Source organism: Arachis stenosperma, chromosome 6 (assembly GCF_014773155.1).
Source record: "Arachis stenosperma cultivar V10309 chromosome 6, arast.V10309.gnm1.PFL2, whole genome shotgun sequence".
Taxonomy (NCBI): Eukaryota; Viridiplantae; Streptophyta; class Magnoliopsida; order Fabales; family Fabaceae; genus Arachis; species Arachis stenosperma.
Window position 1 is genome coordinate 20,974,081 of NC_080382.1, and position 18,154 is coordinate 20,992,234.

An 18,154-nucleotide genomic window follows, 5' to 3' on the forward strand; every position below is an offset into this window, starting at 1 on the left:
ATTTCTTATACTATTTTATTTGGTAATATTCACCATTAAAAAATAGCAAATAATCATACTATCCTATAATATATATGATGTACCAAATAATTTTTTATCTTAAAATTAATTATAGTTAGCGAGATAAAATTTAAAATATTTTAATTTTCTTACTCAAATCTAAATTTAATTTAGAATTGATTAACAACTCATCCTTTTTTAATTTCAATAACAAAAATAAAAGTGGTTAGATATAAAATATTCAGAATTTAATAATTTCAATCATTTAAATTTTAGTTATCAAAAATTAGATTAAAAATTAATTATAACTTAATAATCGATAATATATATTATATTAGTACGTAAATAATAACATCTAATGTATTAATTATTTATTTATTTTTTGACAAAGTGAGAATTGATTTATTATTCAATATTTTTTCACAAATTTTGTAATATGTAAAAATAATAATTTTATTTTTTATTGTTATTTAAAAAATATTCATAATTTTTTAATTATATAATTAACTTAATTAATAACTTTTATTATTGCTTTTATACTAAAAAGTATCAATTTATACTATTTACATACTTAAATTATGATAAATTAATAATTTTACATTCGCGTGTATTTAATAGGTTTCATGGGGCACGTACTTATGTTCGTGTTCCCATTAGGGGTGGCAAACAGGGAAGTCTGCCCTACCCTGCCCCGCCAAAAGTCTGCCATCTGGCGGATTGGACCTCCCCGCCCTGCCTAGTGAGGCAGCACTGAATTCCTTCCCCGTCCTGCTTAACCGTAGGCTAGCGCCCGTCAAATCTCTTTTTTTTATAAACCATGAAATATTAAACAATATATATAATTTCACAACCATTTCAATAAATATATAATTTCTAAAGATACAAAAAAATTTAATTTCTAAATTCACAAACAATAAAGTCTTTATAATTATAAATATGTAATACACATAATTATAAACCAAAGTTTTTAAAACAAAATAAAAAACTAACATTGTCGAAAGTAAAACAAATATTGTCCAAAACATATAATTAAATATCTTTAAATTTATACTCACAAAAAATATCTTCAAATTTATAATCAATCAAATATAAAATATAATCCAAAATATAACTTAGAATATTAGAATATTTTCAATTATCATTTTTATCTTCTTGTAGATCAATAACATCATTAAAATTTGTTAAAAAAATGGCCTCAAAAAAAAAAAAAAAACGCTTGGCCCGGCAGGGAAGCCTTCCCCGCCTCACCCCACCGAAACCCGCCAAAATCCACGAATTAGGCGATATAGAGTAGGCAGACTTTTTAAATTTGGCGGTCTCAAATTTTCAGCCCACCCCGCATTTTTTGGCGGGTTACGAGGGCCGGCCCGACGAATTTCATCCCGTTTGCCACCCCTAGTCCCCATTCATTTTCGCGTGGCTGGTCATGAGGATTTTATAGGTCCCCATCTATCCCTAAATCACGAGTAATTTTTGCAAATACATGTTTTGGCTATTTTTGTGATCATCCCTATTGCTACCATTTATTGGCTCGTGACCTGAAGCTATTTAGCTACTTAGTAAATTTTCAGATAATCAAAATCTAGGATATATCCCTTTTTATAAAGTCACATGTATCTTTGTTATGATAATATTAATAGGAGATAAATGGATAAAACTAAACTATTGTTTGGATATAAGATAAAAAATAAGAGAAAAAAAATGCAAAGAAAAAAAATGAGAGGAAAGAAAAATGGAAAGACAAATATATATATATATATATATATATATATATATATATATATATATATATATATATATGTTTTGTATTGTTTAGATGAAGAAAAAATGAATAGAAAAAAAATAGAAGAAAATTTTTCTTTTGCTTGGATGGAAGAAAAAGTTAGAAGAGAGAATAATTTTAATAGAGTAAAATTACATTAATATTTTTATATATTATATATAAATTATAATTGAAAAGATAACTCTGTACCAAGGTTCTGAAAGTCGAACCCGGTCATCGAACCGTTTTAGTGACTGGTTTACTAGTTTATTGGTCTAACCGGTTCAACCGTGGTTCAACCGAAATAACTGTTTTATAATAAAATAATAAATAAAATATAAATAAACACACCAAGATTAACAAAAATAAACTATATTTAATTAAGATTAACAAAATTTTCAAACATAATTTTAACAAGATAAATTAACAGAGTTTTCAAATCAATTTTAACAAAGCACACTATTTACTCTGCTAAACAAGGATATTTATGGTTAATTCAGAAGAAGTTGACTTGGGATAGGAATATCAACTGGCTTTGGCTTTGGAAGGCGCGGGTCCCTGAAAAGTTGAGGCTCCTAGTCTGGCTTTGCCTTCATGATGCTGTACCAACTCAATATCTGCGTTTTCGGCGACATCTCTCCTCCTCATCCTTATGTACACGTTGCAATCAACTTCAGGAGACAATTCTTCATTGTTTTCGGGATTGTGAAGTGGTGCGATCAGTTTGGGTTTCTCTAGGTTTTTCTTATGTGTGTTTCTTTGGCTCTTACGAGGTGCATGATTGGTTCAAGCATGGCCTCCTCAATGAAGGTTGTTCCAAATTTGCAGCTATAATATGGTCAATTTGGCAGAATAGAAATATGAGTAATTTTCAGGGAGTTTTTGGATCTACTAGGTCAATTGCATACAAGGCTCGCGGGTGCATGGTGGATTTTGAATATACAACTCAGAATCGAGTGTGTTGCATCCAGGGATTAAAACCTCTGTCTTGGTCTCCGCCAGAACCTGGTGCTTGGAAGTTAAATTGTGATGGGAGTGTGAACTTAGGGGATGATTGTGCTGGTTTTGGGTGGATAATTCGCGATAGCTCCAGTCAATGGGTAATGGGATGCTCAGGAAATTCCTTTGGATCTAGTGTCATCAAGATGGAGTTGTGGAGTATATGGAAAGGTTTGACTTGGGCTTGGGAGGCGGGTCTTAAGCTTGTTGTCTGTGAGACAGATTGCGCAGCAGCTTTTGAGCTAGTGACTGGTTGGCAAGTTCCACTCTGGCATCTTGAAAAAGAAGTGATACAACTGATCTTTGACTTGAAGTTAAGAAGGGATTGGGATATTCGTTTTGAGCTTATCCCGAGAGAAGCTAATGTCGTGGCAGATCGGTTGGCAAACATGGGATCTGGAGGTAGCGGAACTGATGAGGTTCACCTTTGGCACCAGCCACCAGAGGTGGTTTGTCCTCTCTTATTGTTAAGAACCTAATTTTTTTCTTTTTCTTTTCTGCTCTTTTGTTTTCCTCTTAGTTGTTCACCAAAAAAAAAATCAATTTTAACAAGTTCAGCACAATGATTAATAGCAAAAAAAGGCTAGCACTATCAACTCTCCAATTGCTCAATAACCTCCTTTCCTTCCCAACACCTTCAAAGTAATTTCTAACTCATCCCACAATAAGTTATATCAATTAGAAATTGAGGTAAGCATCAAAGTGGTCCCTGAAGTTATCCTTGAGGCTCAAAGTAATCCCTGAAGTTAAAAATTTGTCTAGATCGTCCCTGAAGTTGATCTCCGGTACTCATAGTGGTCCTTCCGGTGAATTTCGTCCAGCTGGCGCAACCGGAAAGCTGACTGGCGTCGTTGATGACACGTTAGCAGCCCAACGGCTTGCTGACGTGGCACAATAAACATTTTGGACTCAATTTGGTCCCTAATTTTAGGTTAAAAACCCTAACCCCCAATTGACTCTCTTCTCCTTTCTTCTCCATCGCACACGCTGTTCTCCTCTACTCTCCGTCACACTCTTCACTCTTCATTTCTCCAGTCACACTCTATACGATTTAACCTCTCCGAGCTTCCACTGTCATTGATGCGGCAGGGTGACGTTCTTGTCTCAATTTCTGTATATATTCTAAGCAAACTCGAGACCACTTCTGCCATGTTTGGTCTCCTTGAAGGTTCTTCAACCAAGCATGCTAGGCTTAGCTTAACTAGCTGAATTGCACAGACCTTCTCACTGTTTCCCATGAGACTAGGATCAATGAACAAACCAAGTTTCTCTTCTGTATCATCTTTATCAATGAGATTCAATATGATTGATGAAAGCATCGTCTCAGTTCCATCATCCTGCACAATAATAGAATCTTTGCCAGTGATCAATTCCAACAGCACCACTCCGAACGCATACACGTCCATCTTCGATGTGACTCTCCCTGAATCAAGATACTCTGGAGCCATATAACCCCTAGTTCCCACAACATGTGATGTGTAATAAGAACAAGAGCTTGTTACTTCTCTATCTGATTCTTTAGCCAAAGTGAAATTCGCTATCTTGGCCCTTAGATCTTTATTTAACAATATATTGTCAGTGTTTATGGCCTTGTGAACATAGCAAGGATCTGTGAAGTTATGAAGATACTCAAGTCCATTTGCAATATCCACAGCAATCCGAATCCTCTTTCTCCAACATTGGTGTTCTAGGGTTCTGTTTCTTCTCCCAAGCCATTCTCTCAACAACCATTTTCCATGTACTCAAAAACAAGATAGAAGGATCCATCTTTTTCACAGTAACCTTCCAGCTTTATCAGGTTGAAGTGATTGATCCTTCCTAACAAATTCACTTCCTTAGAGGCATCCAAATTCATCTTCTTGATCGCCATGATTTCCCTCTCCTTACTAAATACCCCACGGTAGACAGAGCCTTTGATTCTGTTGCTTGCACTGTAATTCTCATGTGCTTCTTTAATTTCATCAAACTTGTACACTTTGGAAAGAAGCTCAATGCTTGCTAACCCTTCACGTATTTGTTCTGAAAACACTTGCTTTGTTCTGCCTCTTCTATCTCCCCTGAAGAAAATTTCTAATCTCTTTTTACGCACAAACACGAGAGATAAAATGACAAACAGAAAAAACAAGAAGCTCGCAGAGGAAGTAAGAGCAACTATGATTCTTTTTCTTTTTGTCTTTGTCTTATCCTTTCTTACAGTGTAAAGAGTAGTCGGAGAAGGTGGTTGACCATTTTGAACTTTGGTTATTGTGCTGTTGGGTTCACTTGTTAATGGAATCAGGACAATTGTGAATGGATAGAGCATTTCATTTTCTGAGGATAAACCATTGGCATCAACCATACTACTTGCGTTGACATGGAACCGTGTTGCGATATTAGAGACGTTATCACCCCAATTAACCGAGTAGGTCAGTAAATACTTGGTGCCGCTACCGGCTTGACGCGCCGTCGGATAAGCGCATATGAGGGGCACGTGCAACACCATGCCAGGATGCAAATCAAGAACCCCATAAGGATTGTAACGCTGGAGAGAATCGCACGTGGTTAATCCCTGAAAGGTATCTTTTGCTGTTGTAAAATATGTTGGATCTTTTGGCAGAACGTATATGGTTTGGGCTTGATAGTACTCATCATAATCATCATCATGTTCTCTGGTTGGACAAGAACAATTGAGAGGGACAATGACTTCTTTGCCGGTTCGGAACAGTGTGGAATGATTGGCGTTGTTGAACCTTGCAAGGTCCTCTGGGTTTGAGGAAGTGAGGTTGGAGATTGTGGCAATGGTGTTGTGAGGAGTTTGGGATTTGAATATGAGAAAGGTTAAGCAAGATTTTTGGAATCCATTGCAGGTGTATAGGAAATCTGAAGAAGGACCCTCTGTGTCGTTGTTGCTGCAACTTAGTACTGAGTTTCCTGAATAATTCTGCTGTGACATGATGCCATTTGAAGATACAAGAAGAAAGCTTACTGTGAAGAGAACAATAGTATTATCCATTGGACTCAGACTCGTGATATGATAGACTAATATTTCTCATATCAGAATGCGTAATATATAGCGCAAACGCAGGTTGGATTAAAAAAGTGATAAAATTATTTAACCTAAAATTAGGGACCAAATTGAGTCCAAAATGTTTACTGCCCACGTCAGCTAGCCGTTGAGCTGCTAACGTGTCACCAACGACGCCAGGTCAGCTTTCCGATTGCACCAGCTGGACGAAATTCACCGGAAGGACCACTATGAGTACCGGAGATCAACTTCAGGGACGATCTAGACAAATTTTTAACTTCAGGGATTACTTTGAGCCTCAAGGATAACTTCAGGGACCACTTTGATGCTTACCTCATTAGAAATTATCAAACCACATTTATTTTATATGCAAAAACAGTTTTAATATAGAAAGCTTCATTGCAATAATGCAAGTTGGTGTGCAGGTCCTCAGACATCAAATCAATACAAACATTCAAGAAAAAGAAAAATAACACGGCAACAACACAAAAAAGAATCAAAAGAACATTTAAAACACAGCAACAACACAACACCTATAGGAACATTTAAAACAAAGCAACAAAGAAAGAAATATCTAAGAATCAGCATTGCTGAGAACAATAACTTGAACCTGTATGCTTAAAGAATCAAAGGCTAAGTTTCACTAGAAAAGTGAAGAACACCTAAACGAAGAAAACTTCAATCACAACTTAAACCAAAATTCACAATCCCTTTAAATTGAAGCAGCAAGCAACTTGAGAACTAAAACAAGGTTAACAAGATTAAGCAGTGAACTAAATCAGTCCAATTTTTAACAAAGATTAACTAAACTAAATTAACTAATTATTCAATGATTCAATCCAAAACAAAAAAAATAGTATAATACAGCACAGGAGCAGAGCTAATCAATAATTTAAATTTCAATATGAGTAGCACTAACAGAATTAAAAAAAATCAATATTCTAGCAGAAACTCAAAAAAATCATTGAATCAATGTTCTGAGCAAAGATAAAAAAACAGAACAAAAATTAAAAAAAAAATGAAGCCATTGCCTTTGTGAGCTCGAGGAAGACGCACCAATTGTTGAATGAGGAAGAAGCGTGGAGCCGCAGACGACCGAACGAAGACACGATGTTGTCTGAGTGCAACGGCGGCGTCGAGTGAGACCCTTGCGGCAGTGGGGGAGTAACCTAGGGTTTGTGTTTTGGGGGTGGGGCGCTGTATACCTGTATCTTTATGAGGAGGAGGAGAAGAAGTGGGGAACCTGCGCGACAGAGGCTTCCACGTTCGCACGGTGGCTGTCGCAATGGAAGGAAAGGAAGGTTGCGATGGCTGCGGCGCGATGGAGGGGAAGTGAGGGAGCATGCGGTGGCTGTTCGAAGTTCCTTCGGCGGCGGTAGCAGGCTGCTGGACGGACGACCAGGAGCTCGAAGAGAGGAGCCCTGTACTGAGTGTGAGAGAGGCACTGAGGAGTGAGGAGGCAGATGCGCATTCTGGATTCGATTCTGGAATCTGGACGATGGAGTTTGGGTATGGTTAGTAATTGTGCAGCACAATGAAAGTATGAAACGACAGCGTTTAGCTCCTTTTTCAAAAAACCGGCCGGGTCACGGTTCAGTTCTACCGACCAGTTTCTGGCCGGTTCAGCAGGTCAACTTCGGTTTTCAAATTTCGCGGTTTTGTCTTCTATTCAAACCGTGTTTACTAACGGTTTCCGGTTCGATCGGTTCGACCGGCCAGTTCGAACCGGTTTTCAGAACCTTGCTCTGTACTTCTATCCATGTTTGCACTTCTTCGTCAGTTTTTTTCGCAACTTTGAAGAGGACAAATTTACATGAGCTCTACATACACCTTTTTTGTTTTTCATTCAATTTCTTTGTTGATCCAGACAATGAAAATTTGATTTTTTCATCCATTTTCTTCTCCAGCATTTTATTTTCCTACAAATTCTTTTAATTCAAACAATACTTAAATAAGTCACATTTTTCATATATTTAACAATAACTAATATCATATATTATAACTTGTGAAATCATAATATTTTGAGATGTGATGTATAGACAACTTAAATATTGATAAGTCTAAAAAATTTTAAAAAAAAATATCAAAAATTGCATATTGATCGATAAGATTTTTTTTAAAAAAATTTGTCCATAGTCTACGATTAAAAATACAAAAATTATATATATGTTATTTATTTTTTATTTTATAGAGATTTATAATTTTTTTATTAGTAATGTTAGTAGTTATAGAGAGATTTTTACTTTTAAATAAATTTATAAAAAAATTAAAAATAAAATTAGTTGTAATTTTTATGACAATTTATTTAGTGTTTAGTTTAAATTAAAATTAAATTATATATTCAATTTATATTTGTTTGTTTATCCTAATAATTATATATAATAGATAATATATTTAAGTATGTATTGAAAAAAATTATTAAATTTCATATAATTGAATTTTTATAAAATTTTATAGATAATATATTTAAATTTTAATCTTTATAAATTAATTTATTTTTGTTAAAGTGAACTACGCAATAAAAAATTTATATATTAAAATAGAAAATAATTTATGTATAAATAAAAAATAAAAAAATTATTCTTAAAAGTTGAATATGCAGATAAAAAATAAATTATAATTTACAAAAATTCTTTTTAGAATTTATTACAATAAATAATAAAATTATAATAGTCATGTATCTATATATATTAAATTATATTAAATTATAAGATATCTATATATTTAATCAACCGAATTTTAATAATTTAAAAAAAATTAAATAACCTTTTTTAAAAATATGCCAATCCAAATAATATAGATTGAAAATAGAAAAAATATAACTAAATTATATAATACAACATAATATTTCTAGAAGTTTGTTTTATAGCAGATCTAATGCTAATATATTTATCATCATCTGTGGTATAATCTAATTTCACAGTTATTCAAACGTTGTTTTTATGAAAAAATTACATTATTTATTTTGAAAAAATATTTACTCACTATTATCATTTAAATAAAATATATAATAGATATTAACCCAATTTATTTTAATAATTACTCAATCACAAAAATTCATCAAAGATATGAGATTTAAGAGCATACTAAATAAATATAGCACCTACGTACAACTTTTACACTACCACAATAAAATGATTATCATAAGTCTTTTTAGTATAAATTAAACAGAACAACATATAATAACAAAGAAACAATTAAATCTAAAAAAGTTATAGAACACCTGTTAACATTGAAGAAGTTTTAACCATTTTTTTATTAGTTATTTTTTTATGTACTGCACTTTATCTACGAATATGTTAAGGACTAAACCTATGCTTCAGCCTTTTAAAATCTCATATATTCTTGCCAAACACAATATTATTTTATGTGTCATCCATATTTACCATAGAACTGAAAATAACAAAAGCATCCATCTGTTCTTTATAAAAGCTATTGAATGGAAGAATCGTTGGTAAAAAGACAATGTTCTCTTATAATATGTATGATTTTTTATGATGATAAAATAAAAATAAAAGACATTGAATAATATTGCGTATATTTAAGTTAATTTTAATCTTCTTTAATAACCAGATTTGTTATAACGTAATTGATAAACAATGACAGTTAATACGTATTATATATATTTTAAGTATAATATACATTTTATGATTTTGTACGAAACAATATTAGTTTTAATTTATATATTTATTATTGGGTATTAAAAATAAAAAGTATTTGTATTGTTAACACTTTTCAAATCTTTATCAACTCCGACCGTGATTAGGTCTAAAAGGTTACCCACCTCGTCGAAAATAAATGTAATCTAATCCGTTTTTGTCTGATAGTGCTATACATTAGCATAATCATAGGAGAATTAACTTTAACGAGATAAAAATATGGTATTTAGTTACCACAAGAGTATTTTTATATATAGAATTATCAATCAATTATGTATGGTTTCTAATGAAAATAATATATTCAACATGGATATTGTTTGTTAGGTAAAAGATAACAAATTGACAAAGAAAATTAATTACAAGGGATATATTCATTATAAAAAATATTTTTCTACGTAATACTATAAAAAATATCATGGTCACCCTGAATTACTATAGATTCAACTTCCATCGGCAGCGGTAAAATGCTTAAATTGAGACATTTTCAAACTATGATATTTGTCAAACAAACAATTAATAAAACACTTATCCATACCATCTCACTTTAATTAAGTATATTTATACATAAAAAAAAGAAGAGTTGAAATAGCAAAAACGATAAAAATGATGATTCTTATAATTTTGTGTGATTATCTATATATAGAAGATCAGAAGACCATAATTATCTAACAAAATTAATTTGTATTTATTGCATTCAATTTGAATAGGTAAAAAATTATCTTATTTTAATTTAGTTCTTAATTCACATTATTTGAATTTAGCTCATATATATATATATATATATATATATATATATATATATATATATATATATATATATATAATTTGATTTAATTATTAGTGAAAAGTATCTAGAGAACCTATTTTATTCATAAATTTATTATTTTAATAATTAATAAATTAATCTAATTAATTAATTAATATAAATAATTAGTATAATTAATTTGGTTTAATAAATAAAAAAATACCAACAGAATATTAAAAGAAATAAATTAAAAAATACTACTAAATCAAATTAATATAAATTATAATAAATTGTGTGGTACTTAAATATCTAATAAAATCAATTAATTGATATAGTTAATTTATTGTAATAAATTATAGGAAGAAGGGACAAAATTACACCTGAAAGTTCATACGCTGGACACAAATACACATAAATCATTTAATGAGTCACGTGTGCACAGTAATTATACACTCTGCGGACACAATCACCATTCCGACCATCAACATGTGACGTGGTTAGTTTGAGTGGACACGTGTCTCTATTCACTCCTTGCTAGCACGTTCGGATTGAGTGAGCTGGCCATTTAATGCCAACTTAGAAATTACATTTTATTTTAAAAAAGAAAAAAGAATAAAAAGACATCTTTAACACGCAACCCAAAGCGAAGCTATTGTTGTGTTGTGTTGTATCATCTTCTTTCTCTTCCACCCCTTCATTGATTCACACCAAAAGCTTGAAACTTTGATTGATGGAGTACCTCTGTTTCTCTTGCAGAGCTGAATCCATATAAACCTCCTTCTTCCACCACCACCACCACCTCAAAGAATCATAACAACAAAAAAAGAAAAACCCATCAAGATTCAACACTAATATTATGATTTAACGTAATTAATGTTTGTTGCTAGTTTTAACGTAATTACTTAATAAATTTTGCCTATAAAACTATCAACTACCTAATATTATGATTTAGTTAATAAAAATGATGACATTAATATTTTTTCATAAGTCTTGTTATTATTTATAATTAGAAAAGAACCATATATAAATTTATTTTCTTAATTAATTTTAATTTTGCTGTAAAATTCTATATTACCTTTAAAATTTTAGCGTAATTGAGTCTAATTTTTATATTTTGAAATAAATTTATTCAAAAAAATTAATATGTAAATCACATTAGTAGTATTATAAAATTACTTTATTAACATAATCAGTGGTGTTTACGTGAACTATTGAATTTAGCTTCTAATGATATTAAAGTCAACCTATTTTATTATCTTGTGCTTTCAAAAAATTTACACAAATAACGTAAAAATCTAATAATTGAAAATTTTTTTTATTACAATTAATATATTTATTTTAACAAATATTCGTTTATCTAATACTATAAAAAAATATACCGGTCACCTTAAATTACTACAAGTAACTTCCATTCACAATGGTAGAATGTCTAAAATGAGATATATTCATCAAATAAACAATCAATAAAATATCATCCGTACTTTCTCACTTTGGATACATTTAATTTATACATAAAAAAAGAAGAAGAAGAAAAAAAGAGTTGAAATAGCATTTGCGATAAAAATCATAATTCTTATATTTTTGTGTGGCCATCTATATATAGTAGACCAGACGACTATGATTATCTAACAAAATTAATTTGTATTTATTGTATTCAATTTAAATAGGTAAAAAATTATCTTATTTTAATTTAGTCCTTAATTTACATAATTTGAATTTGGCTCGATATATATAATTTGATTTGATTTAATTTAATTATTAATTAAAAATATATCAATTATGTATTTTATTCAAAGATTTATTATTTACTAACTAATTAATTAATTAATTAATACACACAATAAACTTGATTTAATAAATTAAAAAAAATAAACTAAAAATACTAACAAAACATTACAAGAAATAAATTAAGAAATACTGCTAACCGTTCACATTTAAAAAAGGAAAAATCTAGGGGCCAGCAGTTTTATTAAATTTTGGCCAGCATGTAACCAGCAGAGAAAGGTGAGCCATTGGATGAAATCTCACACCAATCTCACACCATCAAATCATTATTGAAGACTAGTTGATGGCTAACAATCACAAAAATTACTGGCCACCTAGCATTGCTCTTTAAAAAAACCATCAAATTCAAAAAGCGCAAATCCAATTCCAATTCTGGGTTCCTAATTGTATCATTGACGTCGCCATGAACAACGATGATGGGGTGCTGTCAATCCCACTGAAGAAGACTGATCCGGTGGAGCTGTACCTGCCGTTACGTAAGTTGGTAGCCTCAAAATACTCGGAGAGCGATGCACAAAAAGTTGAAAGCGTTCTCGAAACCCTAAACAAATGCCGGCGGGACATGGTGGAGCGTAGAGCGGACCTCTCCCTTCCCATGCAACGTGACTGCCTCATCCACTACTTCAAATGCCTTTCCATGGTTGAGCCACTCTTCACCTCTATCTCTTCCGACGCCGACCCCATTCTCTTTGTCTGGTACGACGCCTTCAAACCTGACCATCGAGATGGGGTCTCCTCACAGCTTAACGGCATCCAATTGGAGAAGGCCGCTGTTCTCTTCAACCTCGGAGCCATCTACAGCCAGATTGCTGCCTCTTGCGACCGTACCACCGCCCTTGGCCGTCACCTTGCAATTGAAGCCTTCAAAGTTGCCGCCAATTTCTTCCGCAAACTCCTGCAATTTTTTGCCAAGCACGTGGTCTACGCCACCCTCGATTTAACTTTCCTCTTCGCCGAGTTTCTGCACCTCCTCTTCTCCGCTCAGGCTTCCGAGCTCGAATTACACGAACTCCTCAACAAAAACGACGCCGGTTACGCTTTCCAACAACACCGATGTGCCCTAGCGTTTATATCGGTTAGTCTTCACTCTTGATTGATGATTTTACACTTATTTTTCATTCTAATGATGATGAATTGATGATGATGTAGGTTTATGAGCTTCATCGTAGAGCGTATGCAACGATAAGGAATGATTCGGCTGCACGGAAACATTTGCTCTCTTTTGACCGAACCTGGTTAACTCGTCTTAAACAGAAGGTGGCATTCTTATACGCGGAGGCTCGTCAGAGGGAATCATCCATCCTACCCCAATCCGAACGACCTCATGTTTGTTCAAGGGTCGAATCTTGTGCTCTTGATCATGATGCAGAATGTGTCACTGAGATATTAGTTAGAGGGATTTGCTCGACGAAAACCCAGCTATACGAAATACAAACCCGAATGTACGTTGACCTCATCCTCTCCGAGTACAATCCTTTCAAGATTATGAAGGATGGAAAGCTGGTGGCTTACCCTTGGGATATGCCTCCTCCTTATCCAACAGATTCGGCAATCCTCTCATCTTCGTTGTCTTCTTCGTCCTTCCTTCCTTTGAAGAAGACTGAGCTCTTGAATCTCTATGAGTCCTTTGGAAAGTTGGTGGCTTACCCATGGAATATACCTCCTCCTTATCCAACAGATTCGGCAATCCTCTCATCTTCGTTGTCTTCTTCGTCCTTGTCGGATATTCTTCGATTCCTTCCTTTGAAGAAGACTGAGCCCTTGAATCTCTATGAGTCCCTGCGCAGTTACTTTGTCCTCAAATAGTCTGAGAGCGTGGCAAACAGAGTAGAAGGCCTTCTCCAAATGCTACACAAATTGCGCAATGAGATGCTGCGTGATGACCTTTCGCTACCCCTTCGCCGTGATTGCCTCATCCTTTATTTGAAATACCTTTGCATGATTGAGCCTGTCTTCCCTATGAATGTCTCACCCAACCCACCTATCTTTGTTTGGTACAATGCCATCTTCCCTCAAGAGCACTCTTCTCAGCATAACATCCATTTGGAGAAGGCCTCTGTTCTCTTCAACCTGGGATCCCTCTGCACCCGCATTGCTCTCTCCTGCGATCTCACCACCATCCATGGCCTTCGCCTTGCCATGGACGCCTTAAATGATGCTTCACGTTGGCTCACTCGACTGAGATACTGTGAGTCTGGCCTGGCATCTGGCACGTCTGACTTGTCAGAATTCTACATCAATATCATAATCTGTCAGTTTCGCTACTTGAAATCGAAGTTTCCTCGTCCCCAATCTGTTGAATCATCCTCATCATCACCTAGATATGCTGTATGTATAATCATCTACCTTTTCAGTTGATCTTTTCTTAGTACAATTGATTGATGTCCATCTTGATTTGTTAAATTGTTTGATTGAGATGATGCAGGCCTACTCAGCTTATAATCCGGTCAAATATGAGCTTTTTGCTTATGATCCAAGTGATGTCACTGAACAATTTCTTTTGGGGTATTGTAATGCTTACTCCATGGTTCAAGATTTATGTCAAGGACCATTGCCATGGGAAACACCACCATGCTTGGACCTTCTCTCTGAGGTTAGCCCTGTCAAGATTAAGGATGGAAATCTTGTGGCCAATGCAACCTTAGAGGCACCAAATTCAGCATTGGAGAACATGAGCTTGCAGGAGACGACACTACAGTAACATTACCGTTGAGAAAAGCTTTAGGACTTAACTTTTTTACTTTGTTGGTTGATGCTACAACTTTGATCTCCTAGTTATTGCGGGTTATTGTTGCATATCCGTAAACTGAACTTATTCAGTGTTTCCAATTTCCATCAATATAATGCCTAGGAATTTTAAACAAGCAAATAATATTGTTTCATTTAGAATGAACTTCTGCTTTGGAAAGATGTGAATGAACTTGTTTCCTCTTCAGAAAAGGATATCATCCACCAACTATATGTGAGCATGTTATGATGCCATTGCTTGGTTCTAAGTATGTTGGTGCTGGAGTATGCATCACATAAATGTAATAGTTGCTCCAGCATTTTTTGTTTCATTGTTTAGTTTTTGTTTCTTTCGGTACTACACTCTGACTAATTTTACTGTTGAAAAAAAATGGGTTAGTAACAAGAGTTTCTATGATACTGTGGTTAATTAATTATGGCATGAGAAAGTTAATGACTAGGGATATCTTAATACAGTGTTTTGATATTTTGTTAGGTGCATGTTTTGGTGTCTAGGAAATTCCTTGAATCAATTGAGAAGATTGTTATTAGCCAACGTCCTGTGTTCTTGGTAAACAATGTGATTTTGGTCTTCTTAGGTCTGATCATTCTGTGTTCCCTTATGGTACTGGATTTTTTTTCTCCCCTGTTTCGGTTAACTTGTTGAAAAGAAAAAAAAATGAAGTATTAGAATTTAGAACAATGGTTTAAATGGAACAGATTATTTAGAACAATGGTTTAGTATTAGAATTAAAAAAAAAAACTACTTTACTATAATGAACAATTTATAACAATTTGTATATTAAGATAATTATCTTGGTATATTTTAGTTTACATTAGATGACATTATGAAATTGATTTTTATTTTGGAAGCATAGAAATGAATGTTCTTATATTTCCCAATCATTTATCTCCTAAAACATTTTTGGTTGCACATTAATATAAAAGTCAAGGTTATTCTATGATTTCTGTAATTATAATTAAACTTAGGTATTAGAAAGTAGACAAGAGTAAGAGTAAGAGGAGAAAAAATCATTCATTTCAATTAATTAAAAAGGGTTTACCTCAGTTTAACAAGCAAATATTTTTCTTATTAATCCTTGCAAATTGTACTTCTAACTCTAATAGATGAAAAATGAAACATGAAATCTCATGAGACAATAATAAAAGCTAATTTTGATATAAAAACTATTTTATATCACCGTTCAATCATGTTTGTTCTTTTAAATAATTATTCACATATTGATTGTAAAAATAGTTACTTTTACTAATATAATGATATGTAACTAGATACACATAAAATTTATTTATACTGTCAGCATATTAAAATTAAATTCCATAATAATTAATAAGCCATGGAAAATAAATTAAAAAGCAAAAAATCGAAAGTGGAACCTCAAATTACAAGTAGTTTTGACCTTGATTTTTGGATTATAGTACTACAACAACATTAAGTGAGGAGGAAGAACATCATCATCAAACTGAAGTTATTGACAAAAGCTTTAAGAATTAACTTTTTTATTTTGTGGATCTCGTAGTTATTGCGGGTTATTGTTGCATATCGGTAATTTGAAATTATTCAGTGTTTCCAATTTCTATCAATGCCCAATAATTTTAAACAAGCAAATAATATTGTTTCATTTAGAATGAACTTCTGCTTTGGAAACATGTGAATGAACTTGTTTCCTCTTCAGAAAAGGATATCATCGACCAGCTATATGGCGAGCATGTTATGATGCCATTGCTTGGTTCTAAGTATGTTGATGCTGGAGTATGTATCACATAAATGTAATAGTTGCTCCAGCATTGTTTGTTTCATTGTTTAGTTTTTGTTTCTTTCAGTACTATATTCTGACTAATTTTACTGTTGAAAAAAAGGGTTTGCTAGTAATAAGAGTTTCTATGATACTGTGGTTAATTATGGCATGAGAAAGTTAATGATTAGGGATATCTTAATACAGTGCTTTGATATTTTGTTAGGTGCATGTTTTGGTGTCTAGGAAATTCCTTGAATTAATTGAGAAGATTGTTATTAGCCAACGTCCTGTGTGGCGAGTCAATGCTGCCCAGATTGATAAACAATGTGATTTTGGTCTTCTGATCATTCTGTGTTCTCTCATGGTACTGGATTTTTTTTCTCCCCTATTTCGGTTAATTTGTTGAAAAGAAAAAAAAAATTTAAGTATTAGAATTTAGAACAATATAACATTATCTTGCTGAGAAGACATTTGTACATAGGCTTATCACCAATTTGAAATTCTGTTCCTTGTTTTCATTTCAGATAGCCAAGGATCGAAGCCCTGCATTTCTGTTTCCATTATGTTCATATATTATTATTCTTAGGTTCAATCTTTTCCCACTAATCTAGCTGCTTTTTCATTTTTCGCCCCTTGTTTTACCTTGCTTGTAACAATTTAAACTACTTTTTAAAAAATCAGCCCAAATGGGGATTTCTTCCTCAATCTAGATTTCTATCTGAAGAGTAACTCGATTTGAAATGCATCAAGCTCTGAAGTTGCATCAAGGCGCAGTATAGCACACAAAAGTTAACTTTTCATGGTGATTTAGGACTCAATGCTATTTCCTTTTTTTTGGTTTTAAGTTAAAAATATGCTTGCAGATATCAGAGGTAAGTCAATACAATCCACTTGATCTATTCTTGGGATCTAAAGAGAGGATTCGTAAGGCTACCAAGGATCTCTTTATTACTCCTCAGAACAATTTTCGTGTATTTTTGAATGGCTTTCTCATACTCGGAGGACTGGGAGGTGGCACAAGGAAAACAGATTCGCACATGGCTCAAGCATTTGAGGAAAGGCTGTAGTCTGTCGTTGATGCCGATAAAGGTCATTGTACGGAGAACTTGTTTACGCTCGTTCCTTGATCAGCTCCTTGAGGTTCAGAAGCTCGACATTTTCGACATAGAAGGAGCCATCCATGCATATTATAACATTATTTCTCAACCATGCATGGCATGTAGAGAATTGAATGAAGAGCAGGCAAAACGGTACAAGTCTTTTCATTCGGCTTCATTGGATGAAAGTTTGAGAATTGTGAAGAACTACCTTATAGCAAAGGACAAAGGAGGATTCATCATCTATATATAATAACATATATCTTGAGTCAACTAACCAAGCCTTTGATTTTAAGGTAAACAGCACTTTACATTTGTCATTCTTGGTTTAATTTTTTACTATTCTGAATTCATTTCAATAAAAAAGATCCCCCCCCCCCCCCCCTCCTTTCTAAAGAAAAAGGCAAAAATAATTTACTATGCTTGACATTGAATCTTTGTTTAGGTGTATTTTATCGACCTTGATTTGAAGCGATTGAATAAAATGGAAGAATATTATGAGTTAGATAAGAAAATAGTGAGCTGTTATGAACAAAGTATGAACATGGATCATCAAGAAAGAAACAAAGTTATCAACAAAATGAATCGAGAAGTAACAAATGTGCAGGGAACTTCTTGA

At 33.1% G+C, this 18,154-nt stretch overlaps 2 protein-coding genes and 1 pseudogene across 2 annotated transcripts; 2 read left to right on the forward strand and 1 right to left on the reverse strand.

Moving 5' to 3' along the window:
* Nucleotides 1-3,777: 3,777 nt before the first annotated feature.
* On the reverse strand, nucleotides 3,778-5,753 carry LOC130933855 (lysM domain receptor-like kinase 4). Its single transcript, XM_057863464.1, has 2 exons — nucleotides 4,490-5,753; nucleotides 3,778-4,370 (listed from the first exon to the last, which is right to left on the reverse strand). Exons 1-2 carry the CDS (start codon nucleotides 5,751-5,753, stop codon nucleotides 3,778-3,780), a joined length of 1,857 nt encoding a protein of 618 aa, XP_057719447.1.
* Nucleotides 5,754-12,519: 6,766 nt separating this feature from the next.
* On the forward strand, nucleotides 12,520-14,859 carry LOC130936640 (vacuolar-sorting protein BRO1-like). Its single transcript, XM_057866738.1, has 3 exons — nucleotides 12,520-13,029; nucleotides 13,104-14,282; nucleotides 14,380-14,859. Exons 1-2 carry the CDS (start codon nucleotides 12,550-12,552, stop codon nucleotides 13,758-13,760), a joined length of 1,137 nt encoding a protein of 378 aa, XP_057722721.1. The 5' UTR covers nucleotides 12,520-12,549; the 3' UTR covers nucleotides 13,761-14,282; nucleotides 14,380-14,859.
* LOC130933856 (inositol-pentakisphosphate 2-kinase-like) lies at nucleotides 13,800-18,154 on the forward strand (annotated as a pseudogene).